The 26,535-nt window shown below is 45.8% G+C and overlaps 1 protein-coding gene across 2 annotated transcripts in view; it reads right to left on the bottom strand.

Moving 5' to 3' along the window:
• The window catches only part of NBEAL2 (neurobeachin like 2), a 492,927-nt gene that overhangs the window by 106,112 nt on the left and 360,280 nt on the right, over positions 1–26,535 (bottom strand). For both annotated transcript variants that reach the window (XM_030196875.1, XM_030196883.1), the window contains 5 exons: positions 22,275–22,433; positions 13,252–13,411; positions 7,480–7,568; positions 4,850–5,578; positions 1,279–1,457 (listed from right to left, as the gene is read on the bottom strand). In XM_030196875.1, the coding sequence (XP_030052735.1) occupies positions 1,279–1,457; positions 4,850–5,578; positions 7,480–7,568; positions 13,252–13,411; positions 22,275–22,433 (1,316 nt within the window). The remainder of the gene's footprint in view (positions 1–1,278; positions 1,458–4,849; positions 5,579–7,479; positions 7,569–13,251; positions 13,412–22,274; positions 22,434–26,535) is intronic.

Genomic DNA, 26,535 nt, shown 5'->3' with positions numbered 1-26,535 from the left:
AGCGCGTTTCGCTGACATCAGCCAGCTAAGCCCGCTTTGATTGGCTGAAGAGACCAGGAAGAGGAGCCTAATCTAAAGGGACGTCCCGATTCTCCGACTCAGGTACCGAAGGACTAGAGAATGCAAGTGAGCTACAACGAGTAGCTCATTTGCATTCCCTATCGTTGATGCATTCCCGTTCCCTACCGATTCGCTATGGAATTGGTAGGGAACGGGAATTACCAAGGTCTTTAATGCATCTGGGCCTAAAAGTCTATTTTGAAAGCACATGGCTCCTTGTTGTCACCTAACCCCTCCGCCCTACCCCTGACACTCAGTAATCAGAAGAACTACACATTCAGTAAACTCGGGGCCTGTGCCGGTCACGTTGGGGCACAGAGCAGAAATTTGCAGGGAGGTCTGAAAGCCTGCCAGCAAGCTCTGCTGCCTTCAGTTTTGGGAAGGCCTAAGGGACCTTACTGGCATGGGGGCACAGTGCAAGTGCTCTGTTTTCACCCCACGTAACACCAGCCCTGAATAAAACCAATCCAGGAAAGAGTACATTCCTCTTATATGTGGTCATTTCTCACTGTTTCCAGCATATCTTGATATTTTTTGCACCATGAAGTGCTGCTGAGTTGTCTCAGAATTACAGACATTCTGGTACAGAATCTACTCTCCAAAAAGCCTTTGCATGACTTTGTCGGAGACTTGTTTTGGCCCATTTTTCACCAACAGCCCAGCACGGATCTCTTGCTATTTCTACTACTACTATTTAGCATTTCTATAGCGCTACAAGGCACACGCAGCGCTGCACAAACATAGAAGAAAGACAGTCCCTGCTCAAAGAGCTTACAATCTAATAGACAAAAAATAAATAAAGTAAGCAAATCAAATCAATTAATGTGAACAGGAAGGAAGAGAGGAGGGTAGGTGGAGGCGAGTGGTTATAAGTGGTTACGAGTCAAAAGCAATGTTAAAGAGGTGGGCTTTCAGTCTAGATTTAAAGGTGGCCAAGGATGGGGCAAGACGTAGGGGCTCAGGAAGTTTATTCCAGGCGTAGGGTGCAGCGAGACAGAAAGCGCGAAGTCTGGAGTTGGCAGTAGTGGAGAAGGGAACAGATATGAAGGATTTATCCATGGAGCGGAGTGCACGGGAAGGGGTGTAGGGAAGGACGAGTGTGGAGAGATACTGGGGAGCAGCAGAGTGAATACGTATTTCCTTACATGATTCCACTTGCTCATCTGTAATATCCCTTCCCGCCCTCAGAGAAAGCGTCATCCATTCCCACACACTAACCTCTTTTTGATCTCATCCGGCGGTCGCACCAGCTCGCAGGCCATGCCCAGCTTTGTCAGGACCGAGAAGACCTGGCCACGCTCCTTCCACGCCCCATCGTCATATCCTTCCACTCCTCTCCATGTCACTGAAAAGATGATGTTCGTCAGCAGGTTACACAGCTCCTCCTCTGGTGTTTGCTGCCAGAAAACCAACGTGCAGTGACAGCGGCAAAGATGACACAAAGTCGTAAAGAAACAAAAGGGCAGGAACAATTAACGAATGCAAAATGTAAAAATGGAAACAGTTTACCAGGATTCTCCCAGAATGGCTAATCCTTGCTATGATTCATCCATTAGCAATCTGATAATTATATATATATATATATATATATATATATATATATATATATATATATATATATATATATATATATATATAAAGTAAACAAAAAACAATATATAACATAATGCAAGAAAAGTCAGTCTTTAATGGGCAATAGTTTTTTCACATGTATTTATTTTTTGCTCATACCTTATTCACTAGTACATTCAAGTACTCTGGATATTTCCCTGTCCCTGGAGGGCTCACAATCTAAGTTTGTACCTGAGGCAATGGAGTGACTTGCCCAAGATCAGAAGGAGCAGCAGTGGGATTTGAACCAGGCACCCCTGGATGTCAAGACCAGTGCTCTAATCACTAGGCCCACTCCTCCACTCCATTTTGTAAGAAAGAGACTAGCTGGGGAATTCTACGAATAGTGTCTAAAGTTAAGCATAATTAAGGGCACAACTTTTGGCATGCAAATACACTTATGTACCTAGCTATAGGATAGCGTCTAAGTGTTTTTGTGTGAACCTGCAAAGGGGTGTGGCCACAACAGGGAGTCAAATTCAAATACCTCTCACCGGTGTTACAAGATGAGGGTAAAATGAAACCTCTATCAGACTTGACTTGACAATTTGGTTTGGCACCAGGCTCCGATTTTGCCTATGTTCAACTACATCATTATGTATCCTCATTGTTGTGGACTGATTTTTGACAGATGTCCAAGAAACTATCGGAGAGGCATATACTTTGGGTTCGCAGCTAAAAGTACCCTTGACCTTTTATCACAGATATTTAAAAGATTCTACACCTGATATTGGTTATGCTAGATTGGCAGCATGCTGGACTGCCGATCTGGCAACTCTATTTCATCCTCTATGTTGCAAGTTTGTATTACAAATTTCCAGATGTGGTTCGTTAATATGCACATTGGGAAACCTTTTACAAATTTATTCTATGTCTTTACATTCCTCCTTATCGTGCACACAGAGCTGGGATTCAGAAAGGGGATCACAGCCCTAAGTGTGGGGTTTCCCAGGCTACACTACATAAGTACATAAGTAGTGCCATACTGGGAAAGACCAAAGGTCCATCTAGCCCAGCATCCTGTCACCGACAGTGGCCAATCCAGGTCAAGGGCACCTGGCACGCTCCCCAAACGTAAAAACATTCCAGACAAGTTATACCTAAAAATGAGGAATTTTTCCAGTCCATTTAATAGCGGTCTATGGACTTGTCCTTTAGGAATCTATCTAACCCCTTTTTAAACTCCGTCAAGCTAACCGCCCGTACCACGTTCTCCGGCAATGAATTCCAGAGTCTAATTACACGTTGGGTGAAGAAAAATTTTCTCCGATTCGTTTTAAATTTACCACACTGTAGCTTCAACTCATGCCCTCTAGTCCTAGTATTTTTGGATAGCGTGAACAGTCGCTTCACATCCACCCGATCCATTCCACTCATTATTTTATACACTTCTATCATATCTCCCCTCAGCCGTCTCTTCTCCAAGCTGAAAAGCCCTAGCCTTCTCAGCCTCTCTTCATAGGAAAGTCGTCCCATCCCCACTATCATTTTCGTCGCCCTTCGCTGTACCTTTTCCAATTCTACTATATCTTTTTTGAGATACGGAGACCAGTACTGAACACAATACTCCAGCTGCGGTCGCACCATGGAGCGATACAACGGCATTATAACATCCGCACACCTGGACTCCATACCCTTCCTAATTTATTCTATGTCTTTACATTCCTCCTTATCGTGCACACAGAGCTGGGATTCAGAAAGGGGATCACAGCCCTAAGTGTGGGGTTTCCCAGGCTACACTACATAAGTACATAAGTAGTGCCATACTGGGAAAGACCAAAGGTCCATCTAGCCCAGCATCCTGTCACCGACAGTGGCCAATCCAGGTCAAGGGCACCTGGCACGCTCCCCAAACGTAAAAACATTCCAGACAAGTTATACCTAAAAATGAGGAATTTTTCCAGTCCATTTAATAGCGGTCTATGGACTTGTCCTTTAGGAATCTATCTAACCCCTTTTTAAACTCCGTCAAGCTAACCGCCCGTACCACGTTCTCCGGCAATGAATTCCAGAGTCTAATTACACGTTGGGTGAAGAAAAATTTTCTCCGATTCGTTTTAAATTTACCACACTGTAGCTTCAACTCATGCCCTCTAGTCCTAGTATTTTTGGATAGCGTGAACAGTCGCTTCACATCCACCCGATCCATTCCACTCATTATTTTATACACTTCTATCATATCTCCCCTCAGCCGTCTCTTCTCCAAGCTGAAAAGCCCTAGCCTTCTCAGCCTCTCTTCATAGGAAAGTCGTCCCATCCCCACTATCATTTTCGTCGCCCTTCGCTGTACCTTTTCCAATTCTACTATATCTTTTTGAGATACGGAGACCAGTACTGAACACAATACTCCAGCTGCGGTCGCACCATGGAGCGATACAACGGCATTATAACATCCGCACACCTGGACTCCATACCCTTCCTAATAACACCCAACATTCTATTCGCTTTCCTAGCCGCAGCAGCACACTGAGCAGAAGGTTTCAGCGTATCATCGACGACGACACTGGGCCATATGTTTTGGCACTGTTCAAGAGTTCAGAAATTTTGGCAACATCTTTGTACAATAATTACGACTTTATAGTCCTGTAACATTCGATTGGACTCACAATTGCACTTTGGTGTTTATGTAATAAGTGATCCAATGCCTCCTGGTTTTAAGACTTTTATGCATTATGCAAGTTTATTTGGGCTGAATACAATGTTGTTTACTTGGATTCGTGTGGCCCCTCCCTCTATGCAAAAGTGGAGAATGTACATGATTGAACAGATGCGAATGGATTGTCTGCAGATATCGGACATCGCACATCCTGGAGGATGTCAATTCCAGGAAATCTGGGAAGCATTTTGGTTAACATTGCCTCATCAAGCACACAGTCGACTGCTGAATTGTTAGTGGCTTACAGTGGTGTGCATAACATCACTTTGTTATCATTACTGTGGGTAAGGGAGAGGGGTGGTTGGTTGGGGAGTTTCTTTCTGTAAACTTGTTGCAATTTTCAGCAATGGTTGTTGTATCCTATATCTTTTGATTCAACAAAAAAGATTTAAACATAAATATACCCAGAATTCTTTTAAGATATGGGAAGGAGAGAAGTTTCTATTCTTCCATTCCCTCCGCCATCACTTTCTCCTATTTGCTGTTCTTCTGAAAAGACAGAGGTCAGTAGAGGTGACTTACCTGGGGGTTGCTGGTGTTGGAGGTATTGTCACTAGGCAGGGTCTCCTGATAACTGCTCTCATCCAGCACATTTGACAGACTGGAGCTTTTCCGAATCCGCATGACTGGGAATGGTTTGAAGGTCTCCAGAGGGGATGGTGTTCCTGGAAGGCTGACTGGAGTCTGGTTTCCGCTCTCCACAGTGGCATATGAGCTGGTGCTTGCTAGTTCCATCCGGAGGTCAAAGGGAGATGTGGAAAATGGAGAAAATGGATGGTAGATGCTGTCAAATTGGAGTGTCTCTCTAGACTGAGTTTCCTCTGAACCTGGAATATCAATGGTATTGGATGAAGAATGACTAGCCCGATCCAAAGAGTCAAAAGACTTGAAGTTATAGGAGCGAAGTGACTGCTCCTTGCCATTGGGAGACATGGAATGGTCTGAAAACCCTTCAGACATGTCCTGATCAGAGGCATCGTAACCAGGTGGGAGGAAAACATCAGCATCTGGAAGGTCTGCTTGGAGATTCATGTTGTCCAAAATCTCTTTCCCCACCTCAGAGCCCAAGTCTTTGCCATGATCAGAGTCTTTTATCAGATCCAAGCAGTAGCTGTTGGTGGAGCTGCCAAGACTGAGCTGCCGAGACTCATAGGATTCCTTTACATACAGCTTAGTTAGGGTGTCCTGCCAGCCAGCTTGCTTTGCCAGATGGCGCACAATATCTTGTTGAGAATAAATCAAGTGAAAAAGCTAAAACAAGGAAAAGAGAAGAAAGGCTCAAGAACGAACTGATTTTATATACAAAAAAAAGTATTCTCCTATATTCCTGTCTCCAACAAGAGCCTTGAGCAAGGCTACACTTTTACTCAGAAAACATTTATTACACAGTGGAAAAGATAGCCCTTTGATCTACATAGTCCATCAGGGTCCAAAGGAACTGTGAGAGAGAAACAAGTTTTTTTGCTAGGACTAAATCAATAACTTCTTTCAGATGACTGGAATAGAACTAGCCTACATTTTGGGAAACCTTTTGGTTACGCACAGTTATTCACCAGGAGAATCCACTATGTCACAGAAACCTAGAAAGTGCAGTAGATAAAGACAGAGAGGCTCACTCATTTGCCAACTCCTGGCATATCCTGGGGCACCACAGACCTGACCTGATCTAAGGCCTTACCTTGGTTTTCCACTGCTAAGGATTGTCTGAGCCAGGCCATGGACTTTTTCATTTGACTACCATTTCTGACTCCACTACCTCCACTAAAAGGACCCTTTCTTTTAAGAGCTACCTCCCTACCTTTCTTCTAAGCCCACTTTTCGGGCTTGTATCATGACTCCTTGTAATCTCTGGGCCCATCACTAGTTTCTTCTTCTGTCAATATGGTCTTAACACCATTCTGGTATTTCAGAATTTCTGGGTCTACACAATGCCATGCCAGAAATCCAATCCCTTTCTCTACCAGTAATACTGGCTGCATTTTCTCCTTTAAAGAGCAGAACCTTAACTAGCTTCCTCTGCGAGTCCACTTCATTTGGCTTAACCAAAAATGGAAGAAACATATGTGGTGGGTGGCCAAGTGCTCATGGGAGGCAAAAGACTGAAGCAGCCAGACGGCCCAACACCAAGTGAGTGGAGAGACTTAAGGAGGCCAGTGAGAAAGACCTGAGACTTGTTAAAATGCAAATTAAATCATGAGACTCAGTCCAGGTTAGACAGAAGTTCAATACCAAGAGCACATCACAGAGTGAGGCAAGAAGATGGGCAATTATTTTGAGGAAATGCGATCAGCTACTGTTCAAGAGGCTCAATCCTGAATACATTACTCTGATAGCAGACTGTGAACCCACTAGGGACAGAGAAAGCACTTGTACATAATCCCCCAAATTCTATATATGGTGGCCAAAATTGGGTGCTGATCCAAGATGTGGAGCCAATTAGTGCCAATAATTGGGTGCTAAATGGCATTAATTGAAACCCAATTTGAATTTGGGCGCACATCTCGCTCCGTGTTATTCTATAACAATGAGTGCCCAAATCCCATAGCACGCAACCCAAAATGGGGCGTGACCATGGGAAGTGGATGGGCATGTCAGGGGCATTCCTGAAATTTGTGCAAAGTGTTATCGAATACTAGCGATGTGCGCCTAAATTGAGAACCAGGAGATACACCTGGTTTCAGCAGGCGTTAAGTCCTAGCACCCAAATTTGGACGCCGAAATCAACGCTCAATGCTATTCTACAACAGACACTCATCTTTAAGTGCCCATTGTAGAATAGCGTTGAGTGCCATTTAACGAATCTAGCCCTACATGTAAATCGCTTTGGTTGTACCACAGAAAAGTAGAATATCAAGAATCTAATAAAACAAACATAAAAATAGAATGCGGGATTGAAATTTCAGAATGTTTAAAATTAAACAGAAAAATGCCTGGCTTTACTTATAATCTGGGGAAATCACCTTAACGTAAGCCTGCAGTTTTTCTTTGGCAAACTGCCTTGCAAACTGGGAAGCTGAGTGACCATTAAAATTCAGCTCAAGCTGAAGTCTCCAGATTGGCATTCTACGCAGTCTTCAAGCAAATTCTCATTTCAGTGTCCAGTGGGGCAAGAGAAGCCCTGTGAAGTTGGCTACTCATATAGCCATTCTTACCTTGCGACAGACATCCAGTCTCACAGTTAGTTCAGCTCTGTGGGAGAGAGAAACCACCGCCACCAGGTCCTTGTAGTTTGGGCATGAATCTTGAATAGAAATTATAAAAAATAAAATAAAATAAACGAAATGCCTGGTTCAGGCAACATTATGACTGAAATTTCCTCTAGTATAACCTAAGCTGCTGTGAACCAATGGCCTGTAATACACAATACCTCATAGACTACTGAAACTGAAGGACAGACCATTAAAGCATCGTTACACTGGCTGCCAATTGTTTATAGTATTGAATTTAAGACTCTTACCTTGATTTTCAAGGGAAAGGGACTTGATATACTACCTTTCTGTGGTTTTTGCAACTACATTCAAAGCGGTTTACATAGTATATACAGCATTTGTGCCCAGGGCCCCAACCCAACAACATCCCTCGCTGCCTTTCCTGGCCGTCCGGGAGCGTTGCCTGCCTGAAATTCTTCTCCTCCCCGCCGCTGCCTCGGTCCCTGCAGCATTCGTTTTTTTCACCCGTCGCCTGCAGCGCTGCGATTCACACAGGCAGCTTCGCTCCCCCCGCCGCATCCATCTGGCCCTAAGTAAACAGGAAGTGCATCAGAGAGGGCCGGATGGACGCGGCAAGGGGGAGCGGAGCAGCCTGTGTGAATCGCAGCGCTGCCGGCGACGGGCGAAAAAAAGAATGTTGCAAGGAACCGAGCATGTGGAAGACGCTGAAGCAGAAGATCTTCAGGGAGGGAGACATGCTGCATGGAGAGGGGATAGGTGGTGAGAAAGGGAGAAATGTTGAATATAGGGGAGGAGAGGAAGGAGAAATGGTACATGAGGAGGGGAGGGAGAAATGTTGGACATAGGGGTGGAGGGGAGGGAGACATGTTGGACATGATGGTAGAGGGGAGGAAAGAGATGCTGCATGGGAGGGGGAGAGAGATGTTGGACCCAGAACACAAGGGAGGGGGAGAGAGAGATGGTGGCCAGTGGGACTGAGAGGGGGAGATGTTGGACATGGGGGTGGATGAGAGGGAGGGAGAGGTACATAGGAGGTGGAGAGGGGAGAAAAAGAGAAAAATGGTGGACTATGGGGGAGAGGGCAGGAGGGAAGATAGAAGGGACAGAGAAATGTCAGGCTATGAGGGTTGGGTGGGGAGGGGAGGAAGAGGGATCAGATGCTGGGCTAGGGATCAGATGCTGGGCTAGAAGGGCGGATGGAGGAAGATGATGGGAATGGTAGAACCCCGTGGAAGAGGCCAGGAGGGGGTGGCAAGGAAATAAATGAGAGGATAGTGATTACAGAGGGCAGAAATATGGTAATGGGAGTAGATTAAAGATGAAAGGGAATGTAGGGCTGGGGAAGGAGTGAGATAGGGAATGGAAAAGCTAGTGGGTGAAAGAAGATGGAAATTTGATAGGTAGTTGAAAAGAAAAAGGATAAGAAGAGTGAGAGAGAGGCAGAAAAGAGCTAAAAAGTAATGATCAATATGTCAGAGGCAGGTGTAGTGAGGGAAAAGACAGGAGAGAGGAGAAAAAACATGGACTGCAGCCGCTTGAAGGAGAATTAGCAGACAGACAGGAAAGCAGAGAAGAGAAATTGGAACCAGCAAGATGGAAAAATAAAATGTCCAGACAACAAAGGTAGAAACAAAGCATTTTATTTTGAATGTTTTAAATGGAATGTGTTAGCTTTTGGAAATGTGCCTAGCAAATGTCTTTGTATTGTGTTCAGTAGAAAAGGAAATGCATTTCTGTTTTATGTCTCCAGTGTTGAATTAATGCCAAGTTTAACTTCTTGGGGTTCCCATTCAAGTCTTGTCTAAAAATTTTTATTTCTAATTGGTGATGGTCTGTTGGTGTGACAGTAATGGCAGGTGCGAAATCAGAGAGGAGAGGGAATTGGGGAGGGGGGCCCTTATTTTCTGATCTGGGCTCAAGCAGGTCTAACACCAGTCCTGACCCTTGCTGTATAGCTGGTGAGGATCCCCAAGCATCCCCAGCTAAGGACCTCCTCCAAAGACAGCCAGAACTCTCTTCTACCAAGCTCTGGCAACAGCATCCTTGAGCCATCGACAGCTAAGCATGTGTGGGGTGCCGGCATCAGTGGCTTAGGGTCATTGCTGCTGCCTGCCACGCTTGGTAAAAGAGAGTTCTGGCCACCTTCAGAGAAAGTCTTGAGCTGACAGAGCTTGGGGATCCTTATTAGCTAAAGTATATATATTTTGAGGTGGGAGTAGGGCGGGGCAGAGAAAAATTTGTGCCCACCCACTTTGGGCTCAGGCCCATCCAAAACTGGCTGTCTGGCTACGCCACTGGTTCAGGAACTGTAGCTGCCCACAGGTTATAAAATATAATTGCTCACAGGGCCTCAGTAAAGAGATCTTTCTCTCTCGGTTCCCTGGCTGAGACTGGGGGAAACCCAGTACCTTCAGGCTAGATTTGAAATCCAGGGCCAATCAAAGGCATCAGTTTCGAAATTAGCTGCCCAATGCTACTGCAGATTACCTTTCCATAAGATGAAACTGGAAGACAGAAAGTCTTCTTCTACAATAGCTTTAAAACTCAAAACAAGTGCCATCTGCTGGTCAATTAGAAGAAATACACTTCATGAAATAATACAGTTTTCAGGCTCAGAAACCCACTCAGCACAAATAGATATTAGGAGGAATTCTATATATGGTAACTAAAGTTGCACGTGCAAATTTGGCAGTGCCAATAATTGGCCAATATCAATTATTGGCACTAATTAGAATTTAAGCGTGTAACTAAGTGTATTCTGTAAAGTGGCGTGCATAAATTCTAACGTGCGGATTTTAAAAGGGGACAGGGACATGGTCGTTCCTAAAATTTACGTGCATTGTGCATAAGTTAGGTGTGGGCATTTACACAAGGTTGTAGTTGGCGTAAATGGCCACGCCTAAATTTTAGTCACAGGGACAGCGCTACGCATATGCTATAAAATGCGCTTAACTTTAGGTGACGTTTAAAGAATAGCACTAAGCACAGTTTTTTTCTGCACCAAGTTTTTCGGCACCATATATACAAATTAAGTGGAGGGGCATTTTCGAAAGGGACGTCCATCTAGGGGCGAGGAAACCCGTATTTTCGAAACAAGATGGACGTCCATCTTTTGTATCAAAAATACCGCCAGGGACGTCCAAATCCTTAAATTTGGCCGTCCCTAGATTTGGTCGTCCCTAAACTTGGTCGTTTCTGATTTTCAGCGATAATCGAAACCAAGGATGTCCATCTCAGAAACAACCAAATGCAAGCCATTTGGTCATGGGAGAAGCCAGCATTTGTAGTGCACTGGTCCCCCTAACATGCCAGGATACTAACCTGGCACTCTAGGGGGCACTGCAGTGGACTTCATAAATTGCTCCCAGGTACACAGTTCCCTTACCTTGTGTGCTGAGCCCCCCAAAACCCACTACCCACAACTGTACACCACTACCCATAGTCCTTAAGGGTGAAGGGGGGCACCTAGATGTGGGCACAGTGGGTTTGTGGTGGGTTTTGGAGGGCTCGCTGTTTCCTCTACAAACGTAACAGGTGGGGGGGGGATGGGCCTGGGTCCGCCTGCCTGAAGTGCACTGCACCCACTAAAACTGCTCCAGGGACCTGCATACTGCTGTCATGGACCTCAGTATGACATCTGAGGCTGGCACAACATATTTTTAAAGATGTTTTTTGAAGGTGGGAGGGGGTTAGTGACCACTGGGGGAGTAAGGGGAGATGATCCCCGATTCTCTCCGGTGGTCATCTGGTCATTTCGGGCACCTTTTTGTACCTTGGTTGTAAGAAAAACACAACCAGGTAAACTCATCCAAGTGTTCGTCAGGGACATCCTTGTTTCTTTCGATTATGGGTCAAGGACATCCAAGAGTTAGGCACGCCCAAGTCCCGCCTTCGCTACGCCTCCAATACGCCCCCTTGAACTTTGGTTGTCCCTCGACGGAAAGCAGTTGGGGATGTCCAAAATTTGGACTACCCTGTGAGAAGGACGACCATCTTCCGATTTATGTCGAAAGATGGGCGTCCTTCTCTTTCGAAAATGAGCCTGATAGTAACATAGTAAATGACGGCAGACAAAGACCTGAACGGTCCATCCAGTCTGCCCAACAAGATAAACTCATTTTATATGGTATGTAATACTTTATATGTATACCCGAGTTTGATTTGTCCCTGTCTTTCTCAGGGCACAGACCAGGGTAAAAGTCTGCCCGGCACTGTTCTTGTACTAAAAGTTCTGAAGCTAACCTCGAAGCCCCTTAAAATTTACACTCCAGGACATTCATATCTATTCAATCACGATCAAGGCACAGACCGTAGAAGTCCGCCCTGCACCGGTTTTACTCTCCAAATACCGGCGTTGCCACCCAATTTCAGCTAAGATTCCGTAGATCCATTCCTTCTAAACAGGATTCCTTTGTGTTTATCCCACACATGTTTGAATTTCATTACCATTTGAAATCCCTCCATATGAGCTATACCTAAAGTTTAGTAACTCAGCAGCAAACTAAAGACTAGCAGAGGTGAAGCCTAGTGGCCACTTGGCAACTACCAAAGATATTCATTGATAAATTATGTTATGGTTGCCAGTAACCACAGGATTTCTGTTACAATGCTACTGAAGTTGCTGGAGGGCTGGCTGAGAGCCATGTGTTAAAGTACCTGCATATATTTTCAGAATACTTCAAATACTAATATGTTGTATTATTTTGCTGTGCATTATTTTGATTTTTTTTGGTACATAATTCCCTGGACTGTTTTCAGTGTGCATAATACCATCAGTAAGAAATGTCCTGGGGGAGGCAGCTGGTAGACAGGGAAGGGGTCTTTCCCTACTGTCTCCCACTCCCCCTTTTTTTTTTTTTTTTTTTTAAGAGTGTTGCTTGTACAGGGAGAGCAGTGTTCCATCTAAGCTGCGCTAAACATTCAGGAGCTGAGTAAAATTTAGAGTAGCTATAGTCAAACTACAGGTGCACAAGCTGGAAAGCATGCAGAGCATGGCTCATGGAATTCTTTCTAATCTGTGTGTATGAGAGGCAGGGAAGAAAAGAAATGCTGGACACCATTGTGGGGAGACTATAGGATGGTAGGTAACGGGGATGCTGGGTCAGAGGCAAAGCTGGAGGGCCGGAGCTTGAGCCCCCCCCCCCCCCCCCAACATAAGGGTATTCCGCTGCCTCTGACAGATGAACACTGCCTACTGGGCAAAATGACCAGCTGATGAATCCTAATTCTGAAGCCACTCAGGTATGTTTTATTTTTTATTTTTTTTAATTACTTCTTTATTCATATATTTCAATATATCGTCACAATACGTGAATATGCAATCGGCATTTATACAAGAGGAAAGAAAACTTATGGACAGAAAGGCTGTTAATGATATTTCCTTTTATTTTATTTTTTTTGCCTCTTGTATAAATGCCGATTGCATATTCACATATTGTGACGATATATTGAAATATATGAATAAAGGTATGTTTTAGTTTCTGTCGCTCTCTTCCCTCCCCCATCCCAACTCCCACACCAATTTAGCACCTGTTGAGAATAGACTGGGACCGGAATAACCTCTTACTTTGGCTTGGAAAGAGGTTGTTAATGGAACAGTTGGGTAAGAAAGAGACAGAGAGGCTTTTTTTTTGTTTGTTTGGTTTGTCTTGAAGGGAGAAAAAACAGAACAAAACAAGACAAATTTCACTGACAGGCAGAAGGCACATGATAACTGGTCTACGTGCAGACGTGAAAGAGGCTGGAAGGCTTTACCAGAAGTTAGGACTTGCTCCGAGAGGCAGCGGATGAGCGGCATGGACACCGGAATCTCATTCATGTAAGAGATCAGCCCCTGATAGCCAATGTCCTTCAGCTTGAGCCGATGCTTGCTCCTCTCATTCACCTTCTCAAACTTCAGCATCTTATACAGGATCTGGAAAAGATAGATCATCTGTCAGGGGCAAGGGTCTGCACACCAAAATACACTTCTCTCTCAGGTCAGCACTCAAAAGAGCATAGTAACATAGTGGATGACGGCAGAAAAAGACAAGCACGGTCCATCCAGTCTGCCCAACAAGATAAACTCATAAGTGTTACTTTTTGTGTATACCTTACCATGATTTGTATCTGCCACCCAATCTCGGCTAAGCTTCTGAGGATCCATTCCTTCTGAACAGGATTCCTTTATTTTTTTTTTTTTTTTATGTTTTTTTTATTTATTCATTTTTCAGTTCAATACAAAATCATTTACAACATTGTTCAGTTTCATATTGAATTTGTTATAACCTATCAACCATAAACTTAAACATTCAAACTCTTTGTCTGCAATGAAGTATAGAAACCTCCTTCTCTTTTCCTCTCCCCCACCCCCTCCCCATCCCTATGTCTGTGTGTCTGAGTTATTAGTGACCTTATTATTGGACCACCATGTGTTATACAAGTCCCAAGTTTTATGGTATTGAACAATATGGCCATTACGTAATGCAGTGAGTTTGGACATTAACTGAATGGATCTCAATTTTTCCATAACCACAGGTAGTTCAGGTAGTCGTGATTTTTTCCATGATGCAGCTAGGACCATTTTACCCGCTACAAACACCTGGGTGGCAAACCGATGGATATGGTTTTTAGTTCCTGGCGGCTTAAAGTGTAGCAGGCAGGTATCTAGTTTCATGGGGTATTCTGTTTCTGTCACTTTATGTACCAGGTCCATTATGCTTTCCCAATACCTTTGTGCATATTTACATGTCCACCATATGTGATGCATATCTCCCACCTCCCCACATTGCCGCCAGCAAAGATCTGAGCCCGATTTAAACATACTGACCAGGCGGCTAGGGGTGTAATACCAACTATACAAAATTTTGTGTCCGTTCTCCATCATTGCACTGGATATTGATACTTTTAATAGGGATCTAAAAGCTTGTGCCCACTGTTTGGGTTCATAGGTGACCCCCATTGCCTTTTCCCATTTTTCTGTATAATGTTCCACCGATTGGGAGTGGGCCAATAAAGCTCTATATATTCTTGATATACTACCTCTGTCTCCTCCTCCCATTAACCCTTTTTCCAGCATTGTTTCAGCCAAACTAAGCTCTTCCCTTGCTTTACGGTGAATAAAATCTCGTACTTGGTAGTATTGGAAGGCCTGGAGAGGTGAAAGCCCATGTTCTTGACTTAACTCTCGGAAGGTAAGGACGTGCCCCTCATCACACATTTGCCCCAGTTCCCGCAGACCCATAGTTTCCCATTCCTCATAGGTCGTGTCTAGTGCACCTGGTCCGAATTGAGGGGTATATCTAAGGAATGCATGTTTAAAGTATATCCTCCCTGGGAAAAACTTCTCCCTAACCTTGTACCAAGTGTTTAATGGCCATTGAATCAGAGGTGGACTGTTCCTTATTATCTCTCTTAGTTGTCGCTTCGGCAGCCATGGTATTGCCCCAAGTGGGGACGGTTCCAGCCAACTCTGTTCTATACGGGCCCATATCTTCCCATTCCCCTGTAGCCAGATTGCTAATATTCGCAAGTGTGCTGCATTGTAATATTCCCGAAATGCAGGGACCCCCATGCCCCCCTTGTCTCTCAATTGACACAGCGTCTCCCGCTGCACCCGGGGTGGTCTTTTTCTCCTGATAATGAAATACTTTTCTCTGCAAGCCTCGGAAGAAATCATCTGGTATGTCAATTGGTAGGGCCATGAATAAATATAGGAGTTTCGGGAGAACAATCATTTTGATAGCATTGATCCTTCCCATCCATGATAGTGTTAAGCCCTCCCATCTCTCCAACTCCCGAAATAGGTCTTGTGCCTTCGTTGGAAAGTTGCTTTTAAAGACTTCCTCCAGACTGCGAGGTATATTGACCCCTAAATATCTTATGTATTTACAGGCCCATTTATATGGGAACTGGAGCTTCAACTGATCTATTTGACTATCTGACATATTTATATCCAGTGCCTCGGACTTGTCAAAATTTATTTTAAAACCCGAGACGGCCCCATACGCCTGTATTTCTTCTCCGATTTTTGGAAAAGCTGAGAGGGGGTCTTTTAAAATAAGCAGAATGTCATCTGCGAAAAGGAGTATTTTAGTTTCAATCCCTCCCCCTCTCATACCCCAGATTTCAGGGTTTGATCTAATTTTAGCTGCCAAGGGCTCCATCACTAAAGCAAATAGCAGTGGCGATAGTGCACAGCCCTGCCTAGTACCTCTATGTAATGAGAAGGGGGAGGATAAGACCCCATTGACTCGCACCGCTGCCCTCGGGGTTTTATATACTGAGTGTAACCACTCTGCAAATCTCCCCCCAATACCCGCCTTCTTTAAAACTGCGAACAAAAATGGCCAGCTGACCCGGTCAAAGGCCTTTTCAGCGTCTAAAGATAATATACACATGGGGGTGTTTGTAATCTGTGCCCCTTGGATAACCTGTAAAGTTCTTCTTATGTTATCAAAAGTTTGACGATTCTGCACGAATCCTGCTTGATCCTCATGAGTTAGCAGGGGGAGATACGTCTGTAATCTAGTGGCCAAAATTTTTGTAAATAATTTATAATCTACCCCCAGTAGTGAGATAGGTCTATAAGAGCTGCATATGAGAGGATCCTTGCCTGGTTTGGGTAACACTGTTATTGTTGCCATATTCCAGGTCGGCGGTAGGCCTGTGCTCTCATCTATGAAGTTGAATACTTTCACTAGGAGGGGAGACAGTATTTTCCTAAAGGTCTTATAAAACTTATTAGTGAATCCGTCTGGTCCCGGAGCTTTATTAAGAGACAGTCCCTTGATTGTCTGTTCCACTTCCTCGGCTGTGATGGGGCTACCTAACGTTTGATCAGCACCCTCTGGTAGTACTGGGAGCTCTATCCCTGCTAAGAATTTGGCTGACTCCTCGGGGTTCTGTTCTGTTTCTGATGTGTAAAGTTTCTTATAAAAGTCCCGAAAGGCAGACTCCAAAAACTCATAATCAGAATGCACTATCCCACCTTCGTCTCGTAACCCCCCTATCATATTTCTGCTGGCATGCTGTGTTAATTTGTGGGCTAATAATCTACTTGGTTTATTGCCAAATTCAAAATATGACTGTCGCACCCTTTGTAGTTTTTCAGAGATATCTGCTAATTCAAGATCGTGCAGTTGCGATCGTAACTCGTGAGCTTGAGTTGTAAGATTTGTAAGGTCTGAACCCTCCCCCTGTTGTAGGAGTGCCTCTGTCTTAGCCAATTGCTGACGAATGTCATTCTCCTTAGCACATCGAACTTTCCACACCCGTGATCTGAGAGCTATTAAGTGGCCCCTTATTACTGCTTTAAGGCCTTCCCACAAAACTATTGGAGAAACTTCTCCATTATCATTGAAGCTAATATAGTCTTTAATGGACTGTTCCACTTGGGACAGATTGCTTGGATCAGCTAGTAACGCATCATCGAGACGCCAGGGGGGTCTCGGCCTTTTGGGTCCCAGTCCACGGAGTCGTACTGTCACCGGGGAATGATCAGACCAGGTGCGGGGAAGTATTTGCATGGAGTCAGCTCGACCCAAGAGAGAGGCATCTCCTAGCCACATATCTATCCTAGATGAGGTGTGGTGCACTGATGAAAAGTGTGTATACGTTCGCGCCATAGGGTTATCCCTGCGCCAGTAATCTATCAACTGCCAGCGTGTAAGGAATTCTTGCAGCTTCCGTCTATCTTGCCTAGCATAAGCTGTCCTGGTCGTGGAATTATCTAAGCATGGGTTCACTGTGAGGTTGAAGTCTCCTCCCAGTAGCAAGGATCCCTCAATGTTCCTAATGAGCAGTTGGTCTAATTCTTTAAAGAATTCCTCATGATGTACATTGGGTCCATAAACATTTACCACTGTGTATGTTTGGCCTGTTAATTCAAAGACTATAAGTAGGTATCTCCCGTTTTTATCTTTTATCACTTTCTTTATCCCCCAGGGCTTATTACCTCGGAACACAATTAACACTCCCTTGCTTTTTGTATTGTCATTACTAGAAGCAAAGTATATAATTGGGTATTGCTTATGGGTACATAGGTATTCATATCGCGGTTTGAGGTGAGTCTCTTGTATAAAGCCAATATCTATCTGTAGCCTTAACAGTTCCCGAAATAGCAACTGCCTTTTCCTGGGGATGTTCAGCCCTCTTACATTCAGCGACATACAATTAAGATCACCCATGGTCTAGTAGTGTTAGTGTGACTTCTCTCATGTCCCTTTTTTCCCATTGGTCTTTTTCCCTTGATAGGTCTATTTCCTTTGTCACACAGAACTGCTCCCCACCCCCCCCCCCTTGTTAGTCCCTTCCCCCCCCCCCCCCAAATTCCCCTAACATAATTATAACACCCCATGGAGTACCAATGGGTGTCTATATAGAGAGGAAGTAGCAGCCGCCCCGCTGTCTACTCACCCCACAGAGTTGTCTCATCTAGCGCTATTTTTGTCCCGCGCTGGAGATTACCTTAGCTTAAGTAACTTGTTCAACATCAGTAACTATAAGTCTAACTTTACTTCAACTTTAAAGTCTAATTGTTCTCAGGTGACTCTCGCAGCCGACTGCTGGCGTTGTAGTCTTCTAGGGCCTTTCCCCACTCTCTGCCATTTTGGTGGCAGGGACCGGGAGATGGTTTTCTTCTCGGGACCTGTAGCTCTCCTCTCTTCCAACTCTACCGTCTCTGGACAAATTGCTCTTGCTTCCTCAATAGATTTTATCAGGTGCATTGTCCCGTCTTTATAAAAGGCTAATGCAAAAGGGTGTCTCCATCTGTATTGGATTTTGAGTTCTCTCAGGTGCCTAGTGAATGGTTTCAGATCTGCCCTCCGCTTCAATGTCATGGCTGCCAGGTCTTGATATACTTCAATAGCATAGGAATCCCATTTAAAGTCTGGAGTCTGACGAGCCATTTTTAGCACCTGTTCCTTAAGTTTGAAGCTGGAGAAGCAGGCAATAATATCTTTTGGTTTGTTATTGCGCGCTGCGCCCAAAGCTCTATGCGCTCTTTCCAGCTGTATTGTTTCGGCCTCCACAGTGTCTCCATTCACTGACAGCAATGCACTAACCAGTTTTTGGACCACGTGCTCGCAGTCTTGGTAAGTGGACGTTTCTGGCAGGCCCCGGAATCTGAGGTTGTTGCGGCGACCCCGATTTTCCAAGTCCTCAATTTTGTCCAGCAGCTGGTGCTGGTCTCCCTGCAGCTCACTCATCTGCTGGTCCAAGGCCCCAATTGCTTCACTGTGTGCTTCAACCTGCGTCTCCGTTTCCTCTAGGCGTGAGCCCAGCTCCCGAATCTGTCCTCTCAGGTCTTCTTTAAGCGTTGCCACTTCGGCCCGCAGGGCTTTCAGGTCGGAGCTTATGTCGTGGAGCCAGGCTTCTAAATTCGAGGGGACCCCTCTCTCCGGGTCTGTTGCGGTGTGCTGTTCTTGCGCGTTTTCCGCGGGCCTTGTTTTTCCTCCATTCGCCGTCTCTTTTGTCTTCCGTGCATCCGCCATTTTGACCCTTAATGCCGCGGCTTCTTCTAAGAAGGCAAAACGCGAGAGGTCCGCCACCTTCGGGTTTATTTTACGAGCGATTCCGCTGCTCTAGCGTTGCTGCTGGTCGCGAACGCTATTTTTGTTTTCTCCAGCCACGATTAGATCGTTTTTATTGCTAATATCCTCCGTGGGGCTGTAGGAGCTCAGCTCTTAAGCGGCCATGCTGCTTGGTGACGTTACTTCCCCTCCACATCCTGAACAGGATTCCTTTATGTTTATCCCACGCATGTTTGAATTCCGTTACCGTACCACCTCCCACAGGAGGGCATTCCAAGTATCCACCACTCTCTCCGTGAAAAAATACTTCCTGACATTTTTCTTGAGTCTGCCCCCCTTCAATCTCATTTCATGTCCTCTAGTTCTACCGCTTTCCCATCTCCAAACGTTATCCATCAAGATACCAAATGTTAAGGGTTAAGCACCTATGACTAGCTCAATTGTAGAGCACCAAATTTAGGTACCATAATTCACAAGCCACCAAAATTCAGGTGTCATAATTCACAAGCCACCAAAATTCAGGTGTATCAAAAGTGGGCATGGACAGGTCAGGGTAAGGAGAAAGAGGAGTGAGTTAGGCCAACAAATCTAGGTTCTGTATAAACCCTAAATCCAGCTGCCCTTCATATTCCCCCATCTTCTAGTGCTGAAGTACACATGCGCGGGGAACTGCAAAACACCCACCCTCACCCCCTTGCAACTAAGCAATAGTGGGGGGGGGGGGTGCCCCTGAATCTCTCATCTCTCCCACTGTCAAAATATAATGAGGAGGGAGGGGGGAGGCTGTCAGCCTCCCACCCACATCATCCGAAGTCCTGATCCCCCTGACATCCCCAAGCCTCCAACTACTATCATAAAGTGAACCTGGCACCTACCCTCCTCTCCTCCTTCCTATACACATTAATTGATTTGATTTGCTTACTTTATTTATTCTTTGTCTATTAGATTGTAAGCTCTTTGAGCAGGGACTGTCTTTCTTCTATGTTTGTGCAGCGCTGCGTACGCCTTGTAGCGCTATAGAAATGCTAAATAGTAGTAGTAGTAGTAGTAGTAGTAGTAGAACACTATTTAAAACATTTATATTCCACTGATCCATGAATTGTCCTCAGCAGATCACCAACCAACATAAGAAAAAAGCAAAGAGTGTCACAAAATCAAAAAATCATTAAAGAAAATGTACATAAACATAATAAAATATAGCTTGAGCAACAAATCTCTAGAGGGGCTGCGTTTTTATACTTTGACCCATTTTTACAGAACACACTTTCCCTGGCGATCAGGCAGCAACCTACTTCCCTCAGTTCACCGAAAGCATTAAAAACATGGCTAATTGAGCACTTTTCAATTGGTTACAGTTTTGTCCAGCACTGTGGGCTTCCTCCCTTTCCCTCCAACCCCCTTAATCCCCTTTCACTTTATTTTGATGCCTGCCCCTAATTCTACGGTCTGGTCTTTTTTCTTTTCTTTTCTTACTGCTCCCTGCAAAGTCTCTATTAAAGGAACTGTAATTTTTTTTTCGTATTCTTTTCCTCTTTTATTGGCATTATATTGTAAACTGCATAGAACTGCGATGGGCATGCTTTGTAGTATATCAATTCTGAACAATGACTCGGCATATAATTAAAAATAAACAATATCTTGGTGCTCAAATGGAACCGGCACCCTCACTGCGAGCAGTGAATGAGTACTGAAGTGCTTTCAGCTGTCGCTGTCAAAATCACTTGCATGTAGCATTGACCCAGGCTGAGAGAAGATGCTACCTTCCTTCCAGCCTGCTTCAGCATGGAAGGGAGTGTGTTTGCAAATGGCAGACAGACGGGTTAGGAGAGAGAGGATGATTTTTTGGATGATTTCTTTTTTTTTGGGGGGGGGGGGGCTGGGGCTCTTTCTGACTTGCAGTTTGACAGCGGGAGATACCTGGTGACTCCCCTCCCCGCCACACACACAGCATTACTCAATTTCAAACAAGGAGGTAGAGGGAATGTGGGGGCCGGATTGGGAGCGGGGGTGGCAATCCTCTCTTTTCTGGACAAACTTTAAATTTAATACTCAGCGGAAATATTGAGTCAAGGCTGAACAGCCTAATTTTAGGCACCTTAAAAATTAAGGAACCTACTTCAAGTTAGGTGCTTGAATTTGGCAGAAAATGTGTGCCTAAGTTTGGCATATTTGGCATGATTCAAAAAGAGGACAACCATCACCCCCCTCGCCATGCCCCCCGTCACACCCCCACCATGCCCCTGCACCGCAGTGTCGCCGTGACCCCACTCCCCCAAGAAAGCCAGATTCCCTCCTTCTTTCCCATGCATGTCCCTTCCCCAATCTTTTTTCCAGCCTCCCTCCACTCACCTTTTTTTTTTTTATAGCTCACTCCATCCACATCCCTCCCGTCCTATACCTTATCATGCCTGGTGGTCTAGTGGCCTCCTGAACTCTCGGCAGCCATTCTGAAGTGGCGCTGGGAGCGAACGGTCTGCGGCAGTGTCGGGCAGGAAAAGGGGGCTCTTTCCTGACCCGCAGAGGCCACTAGACCACCAGGGCACGACGATAAGGTACAGGAATGGAAGGGAGGACAGGACAACCTGAGGCCCGCTTGCTCGTCCGCAAGCCAGCCTGCCCACAAACCCGAACAAATAGGCAGGCTGGCAAAACCCACCCAGACATCCCACGGTGTCCTCAAAAAGAGGACATATCCAGGTAAAACTGGACGTACGGTAACCCTAACCTTGACTGAACACCAGGCCCCACACTACAGCGGTTAAGCTGTTGGTATTGGTCAGAGGATGCTCTGGAGGGAGGTGCTCTAACCCAGCATCAGCACAGTACCTGAGCTGAGTGTCACTGTAGGATCAGGCTGCACACTCTCAAAATGCTTGGCAGCAAGTCTTGGGCTCGTTAATATCAAGGGCTGGGGCCAGAATAGCACTAAATACACTATCACAAGAACAACATGAAACCACCTCCACCAGGGTATACAGTGGCCAAGTCTGGTACTGCAAGTCGCAAAGAACACTGGGTAGACCCCATGTGGTGTTCAGTGGGACCAACCAAATTCATTATTTGGCATATCATGCTCAGAAATAGTTATTTTTTTTTTTTTAAAAAGGACGCATTGTTTACTGCATTAGCACAAGTGTTTCATGTTTCAATTTTTAATCCAGTTTACACTCTTCCTTCTCCTCTCTTTTTTCATCCAGACAACAGATAAAAGGTTGAAAACAATACCAAAGCTCCCCAGACCCAGCTACTAAAGGTGTTCCTTACTCTGAAGACTCTCTCCCGCACTTCATCGGAGAACCTCTTCTGCACCAGCAGTGAGTAAAGCGCCTCTACGTTCCCAGGCTCGAACAAGACGCTGAAGACCTGCTCCTGACAGGAACTTCCTTTCAGCAGGCCCTGAATTACCTCAAGTGCTCCACACACCTGCAGCCACAGAGAGGGGAGGAGGAAAGACATGTTGTTGATGAAACACTAGGACCATACCTTAGAGAAACGGGACAAAATTACTGTTCAGAAGCTGATATCTTGCAGAGGTGCAGTGGCGTAGCAAGGGGGGGGCGGGAGGGGCGGTCCGCCCTGGGTGTCAGCTCGGGGGGGGGGGGGTGCTCCCTGCCAGCTCCCCCCCCTGGGTGCAGCACAATGACACCCCCTCCGACCCAGTGCCTACCCTCCTCAGCTCCCTCCAACAGCTGAGCACCCTACCTTTAAAGACATTTCGGAAGCGGTGGAGAGGCGAGGCGCAGCGCCTCGCGCCTACAAGTAAAAGAAGCGAGGATCGTCATCGGGCCTTCCCTCACGCTGTCTGTCCCGCCCTCCGCTGACGCAACTTCCTATTTCCGCAAGGGCGGGACAGACAGCGTGAGGGAAGGCCCGATGACGATCCTCGCTTCTTTTACTTACAGGCGCGAGGCGCTGCGCCTCGCCTCTCCAACGCTTCCGAAATGTCTTTAAAGGTAGGGTGCTCAGCTGGTTGGAGGGAGCTGAGGAGGGTATGCACTGGGTCGGGGGGGGGGGGGTGTTGATGCGCTGGGGGGGGGGGGTGTCATCGTGCTGCACCCGGGGGGGGGGGGGGGTGCAACGGTGAACCGCCCCGGGTGGCAGCCCTTCTTGCTACGCCACTGCAGAGGTGTACAGTTTAGTGATGGGTTTCTGGTAAGTTAGTGGAACTTTAGGTAACTTCAGGGTTGGAGTCTCACTACCACTCCACAAGAGGATGAGCTGTGGCCTATTTGTTTATTTACTGGGATTTATTAACCCCTGTGGCACATACGAGAAACAAAGGAAGAAGTAGGGGATGACCTGTGGGTAAATTGATGAAAGAACAGTCTATATTGCGTCATAGTTTGGTGGCAGCTGTTTGACTGATACTTTGATTCTCACTGACCACGCGTTGCTTTGGCTAATCCCGTGGCATTACCTCAGTGACACACACGGTGGGCACAGCTCCTACATTTCTTGATAGTCACCACAAATATAGTGTCCATGTTTAACAGAGTTCCTTCCGCCGAAACACGGTCCTGTGTCAGGTCCTATCTTGGTGCTTTGTTCAATAAAGCCTGATTTTGCATCAATTTACCTTCAGGAAGTTACTGAGTCATCCCCTACTTCTTCCTTTGCGCCTTGTACAGTTTAACATAAAACTTACAATTTTGTTAATAGCATAACAATAGTAAAAACGACCAAATATAAACATAAATACAATAAATGAGGTGAACTTGATGCAAGGGGAGTGAGTGGTCTAGCGGCTGGTGTCCTTAAGAGCACTCCCTGAAGTTGCAGCTTAGCCACCTTGCAGCATGTGGCGCTAAATCAGCCATGTCAGAGGCTGAAACTGTCCGAGTAAGCACAGGGGTGTGTTAGGCTGTCTGGCCAGAAGGATGGGGTTCAACAGTGAGGAGGAAGTAAAAACCCTCTGGCAGAACAGAACAGAGAGGCCCCAGAGACCGTCTTTTCATGTATGATGTACAGCGCTGCGTATGCCTTGTAGCGCTATAGAAGTGATAGGTAGTAGTAGTAGGAGGAGGAGGAGAGAAGCCGCCCTGTAGTGTAAGGCCTCCCCGCTTATGTTTAAGCTACAAGAACCTGGCTGACATAAGCCAAGCTTTAACTCCAGCTTTACAAGAATCCTGTTTTTGAGGGCTGGCTGGAATCAGACCTGTGTCTGCGCAATCCTGCAAGTAGCTGTATGCAGTGGCGTTCCTAGGCTGGCTGACACCCGGGGCAGATCGCCGATGTGCCCACCCCCAGGTGCAGGGCCCCCCCCCCCCCCCTCTGGGTGCAGCGTGACCTCCCCCCCCCCCCGGGTGCATTTTACCTGCTGGGGGGGGGGGGGGGGGGGCGCGTGCCTGTCGGCTCCGAGTCCGCTCGTTCCCTGCTGCTCCCTCTGGCCCGGAACAGGAAGTAACCTGTTCCGCGCAGAGGGAGCAGCAGGGAGTGAACGAGCGGACTCGGCCAACAGGAGTGCGGCACCCCCCCAAGCGGCGTGCACCCGGGGCGGACCGCCCCCACCGTGGTACACCACTGGCTGAATGTACTGTAGGTTTGGGGCCTATCAGCTACAGACCTGGGCAAAGTTTTCCTTTGAAACTGGGAAAAATACCTTATTCTTTATTTACTGTACCTGTGACGTAACAGGGATCTGTCTTTAAGTAGGGTTTGCTCCACTTTTATTCTTGTCTGGCTGGATTTTATGAAAGCTTCCCGTTCCAACCACACTCCTACTATCACACTTGAGAACAGCAAATTAAAACCTAGTAATAGGACTACCATGAAACAGTATCAAAAATATACACATTTAAAAGCACTTAAATTCAAACAACAGAGATATAACATGATATCAGAATAATACGACTGAATCATCTAATAAGCTCACATTAGAACATTCAAATAACACAGATATGATGTAAATGATTTTCTATAATACAGCTTACCATGTAGACGAGGGGCCAAGTGCAGATATATAGATGGGGACAAGACAGGTGGTACAGAGTCAGTTGGGATAAATAGATGGGTGGCTGAATTCAAGGCAAGTTCTTTGTACAGTTAAAGAAGATACGAGGAACTGGTCTAAGTTACAGTGTGTGTAGCAAGCTAGTCCAGGTGCAGAGTGGTGTATAGAGGCATATTTTCAAAGCACTCTATGGAACTTTGGAAGGCTAAGTGCTTTGAAAATATGCCTCTATAGTCAGTCACCCTATGCCAGTGGTTCCCAAAAGTAAACCTGAAACTGGAGGCAACCCAGCCAATCAGGTTTTCAGGATATCCACAATGAATATTCGTGAGAGAGATCTGCATGCAGTAGAGACTGTGTATGCAAATCTCTCTCATGAATATTCATTCATTGTGGATATCCCAAAAACCTGACTGGCAGGGGTGCCTCCAGGGCCAGGTTTGGGAATCACTGCCCTATATATTATACTCTAGGTTTGGCCCTTAGGTTTCACCAGTGAGAGTGACAGTCTCAGCTTCCTTCCCCTTTCCAACAGCTAGCAACAGGACCACCCCCTACCACTGAGCGACTGCTTATGCAAATAAGGCTCCACACCCATCTGCATCCCTCTCAGGCCACCTCTGGCTACCAACAAGGCGGGGGCAGCACCCCCAGTTAACAAAAGAGGGAGGAGAAGGGAATGGAACTAGATTAATTCAACCCTGCAGCACACATTTTCCCCTGGAGCCCCTGGGCCAGTCAGCCCTGATATCCCTACATTCACAAGGATAAGAATGCAGATGGAATTTGAAACACAAAAACAAAAACCTCAGTAACACAAAACAGTCTAGGGGAGCATTAAAAAAAAAAAAAAAGACCCATCCAGTCATCCAGCCAATACCAGCAACTCTTCTGAAATCAATAATCGGAAGTAGGATAGGAAACTCTCTTAAATGTCAAGTGACTTAAGGACAAAAGTTTTTAAAAAATGCATTAAAGTTTACACTGTGGTGAGCAAGAAAATAATATACATTCTATTAAGAATGTTAAAAAAAGACTACAAGGCTGCTTACCTGTTATGCTCATAAAGGATGTATTTCTATATTTTAATAGCAAGCATGTGTGATTTCAGCTAACACAGGAAGTTCAATTCATTTTCAGTTTAAAAAAAAAGTATCTTTCTCATCAAATTTCTAAAATGATTATTGTGCTAAAATAAACTTATAGGAACTGAAATTCAGACCACGGCAGGTAGCTGGTCTGCCTCCTGAGGTCAACGCTGAGCTGGATATTGAATGCAGGGTCGTTTCCGATGACCGGCATGGAATATCCAGGAGTTTGTTGGCCAGTTTCAACGTAAATGGCCAGGTCAATATTCAGCACTGGCCGGTTAAGTTGAAACTAGCCAAAGATAGGCCTGGTATCTGGCCACCAAACTTAGGGCCCTGTTTACCAGGGGCGTAGCCAGCCTTCCGTGGAGGAGGGGTCCAGAGCCCGGGGGGGAGGGGGCACATTTTAGCCCCCCCCCCGACGCCGCCCCCCCCACCGCCGACATTGCCGCCCCCCCTCCCGCCGCCGCAGCCTACCTTTACTTTT

This window comes from Microcaecilia unicolor, chromosome 1 (assembly GCF_901765095.1).
Source record: "Microcaecilia unicolor chromosome 1, aMicUni1.1, whole genome shotgun sequence".
In the NCBI taxonomy this organism is placed as follows: domain Eukaryota; kingdom Metazoa; phylum Chordata; class Amphibia; order Gymnophiona; family Siphonopidae; genus Microcaecilia; species Microcaecilia unicolor.
The sequence above is the reverse complement of the archived record's forward strand: the minus strand, read 5'-3'. Positions and strand labels throughout refer to the sequence as shown.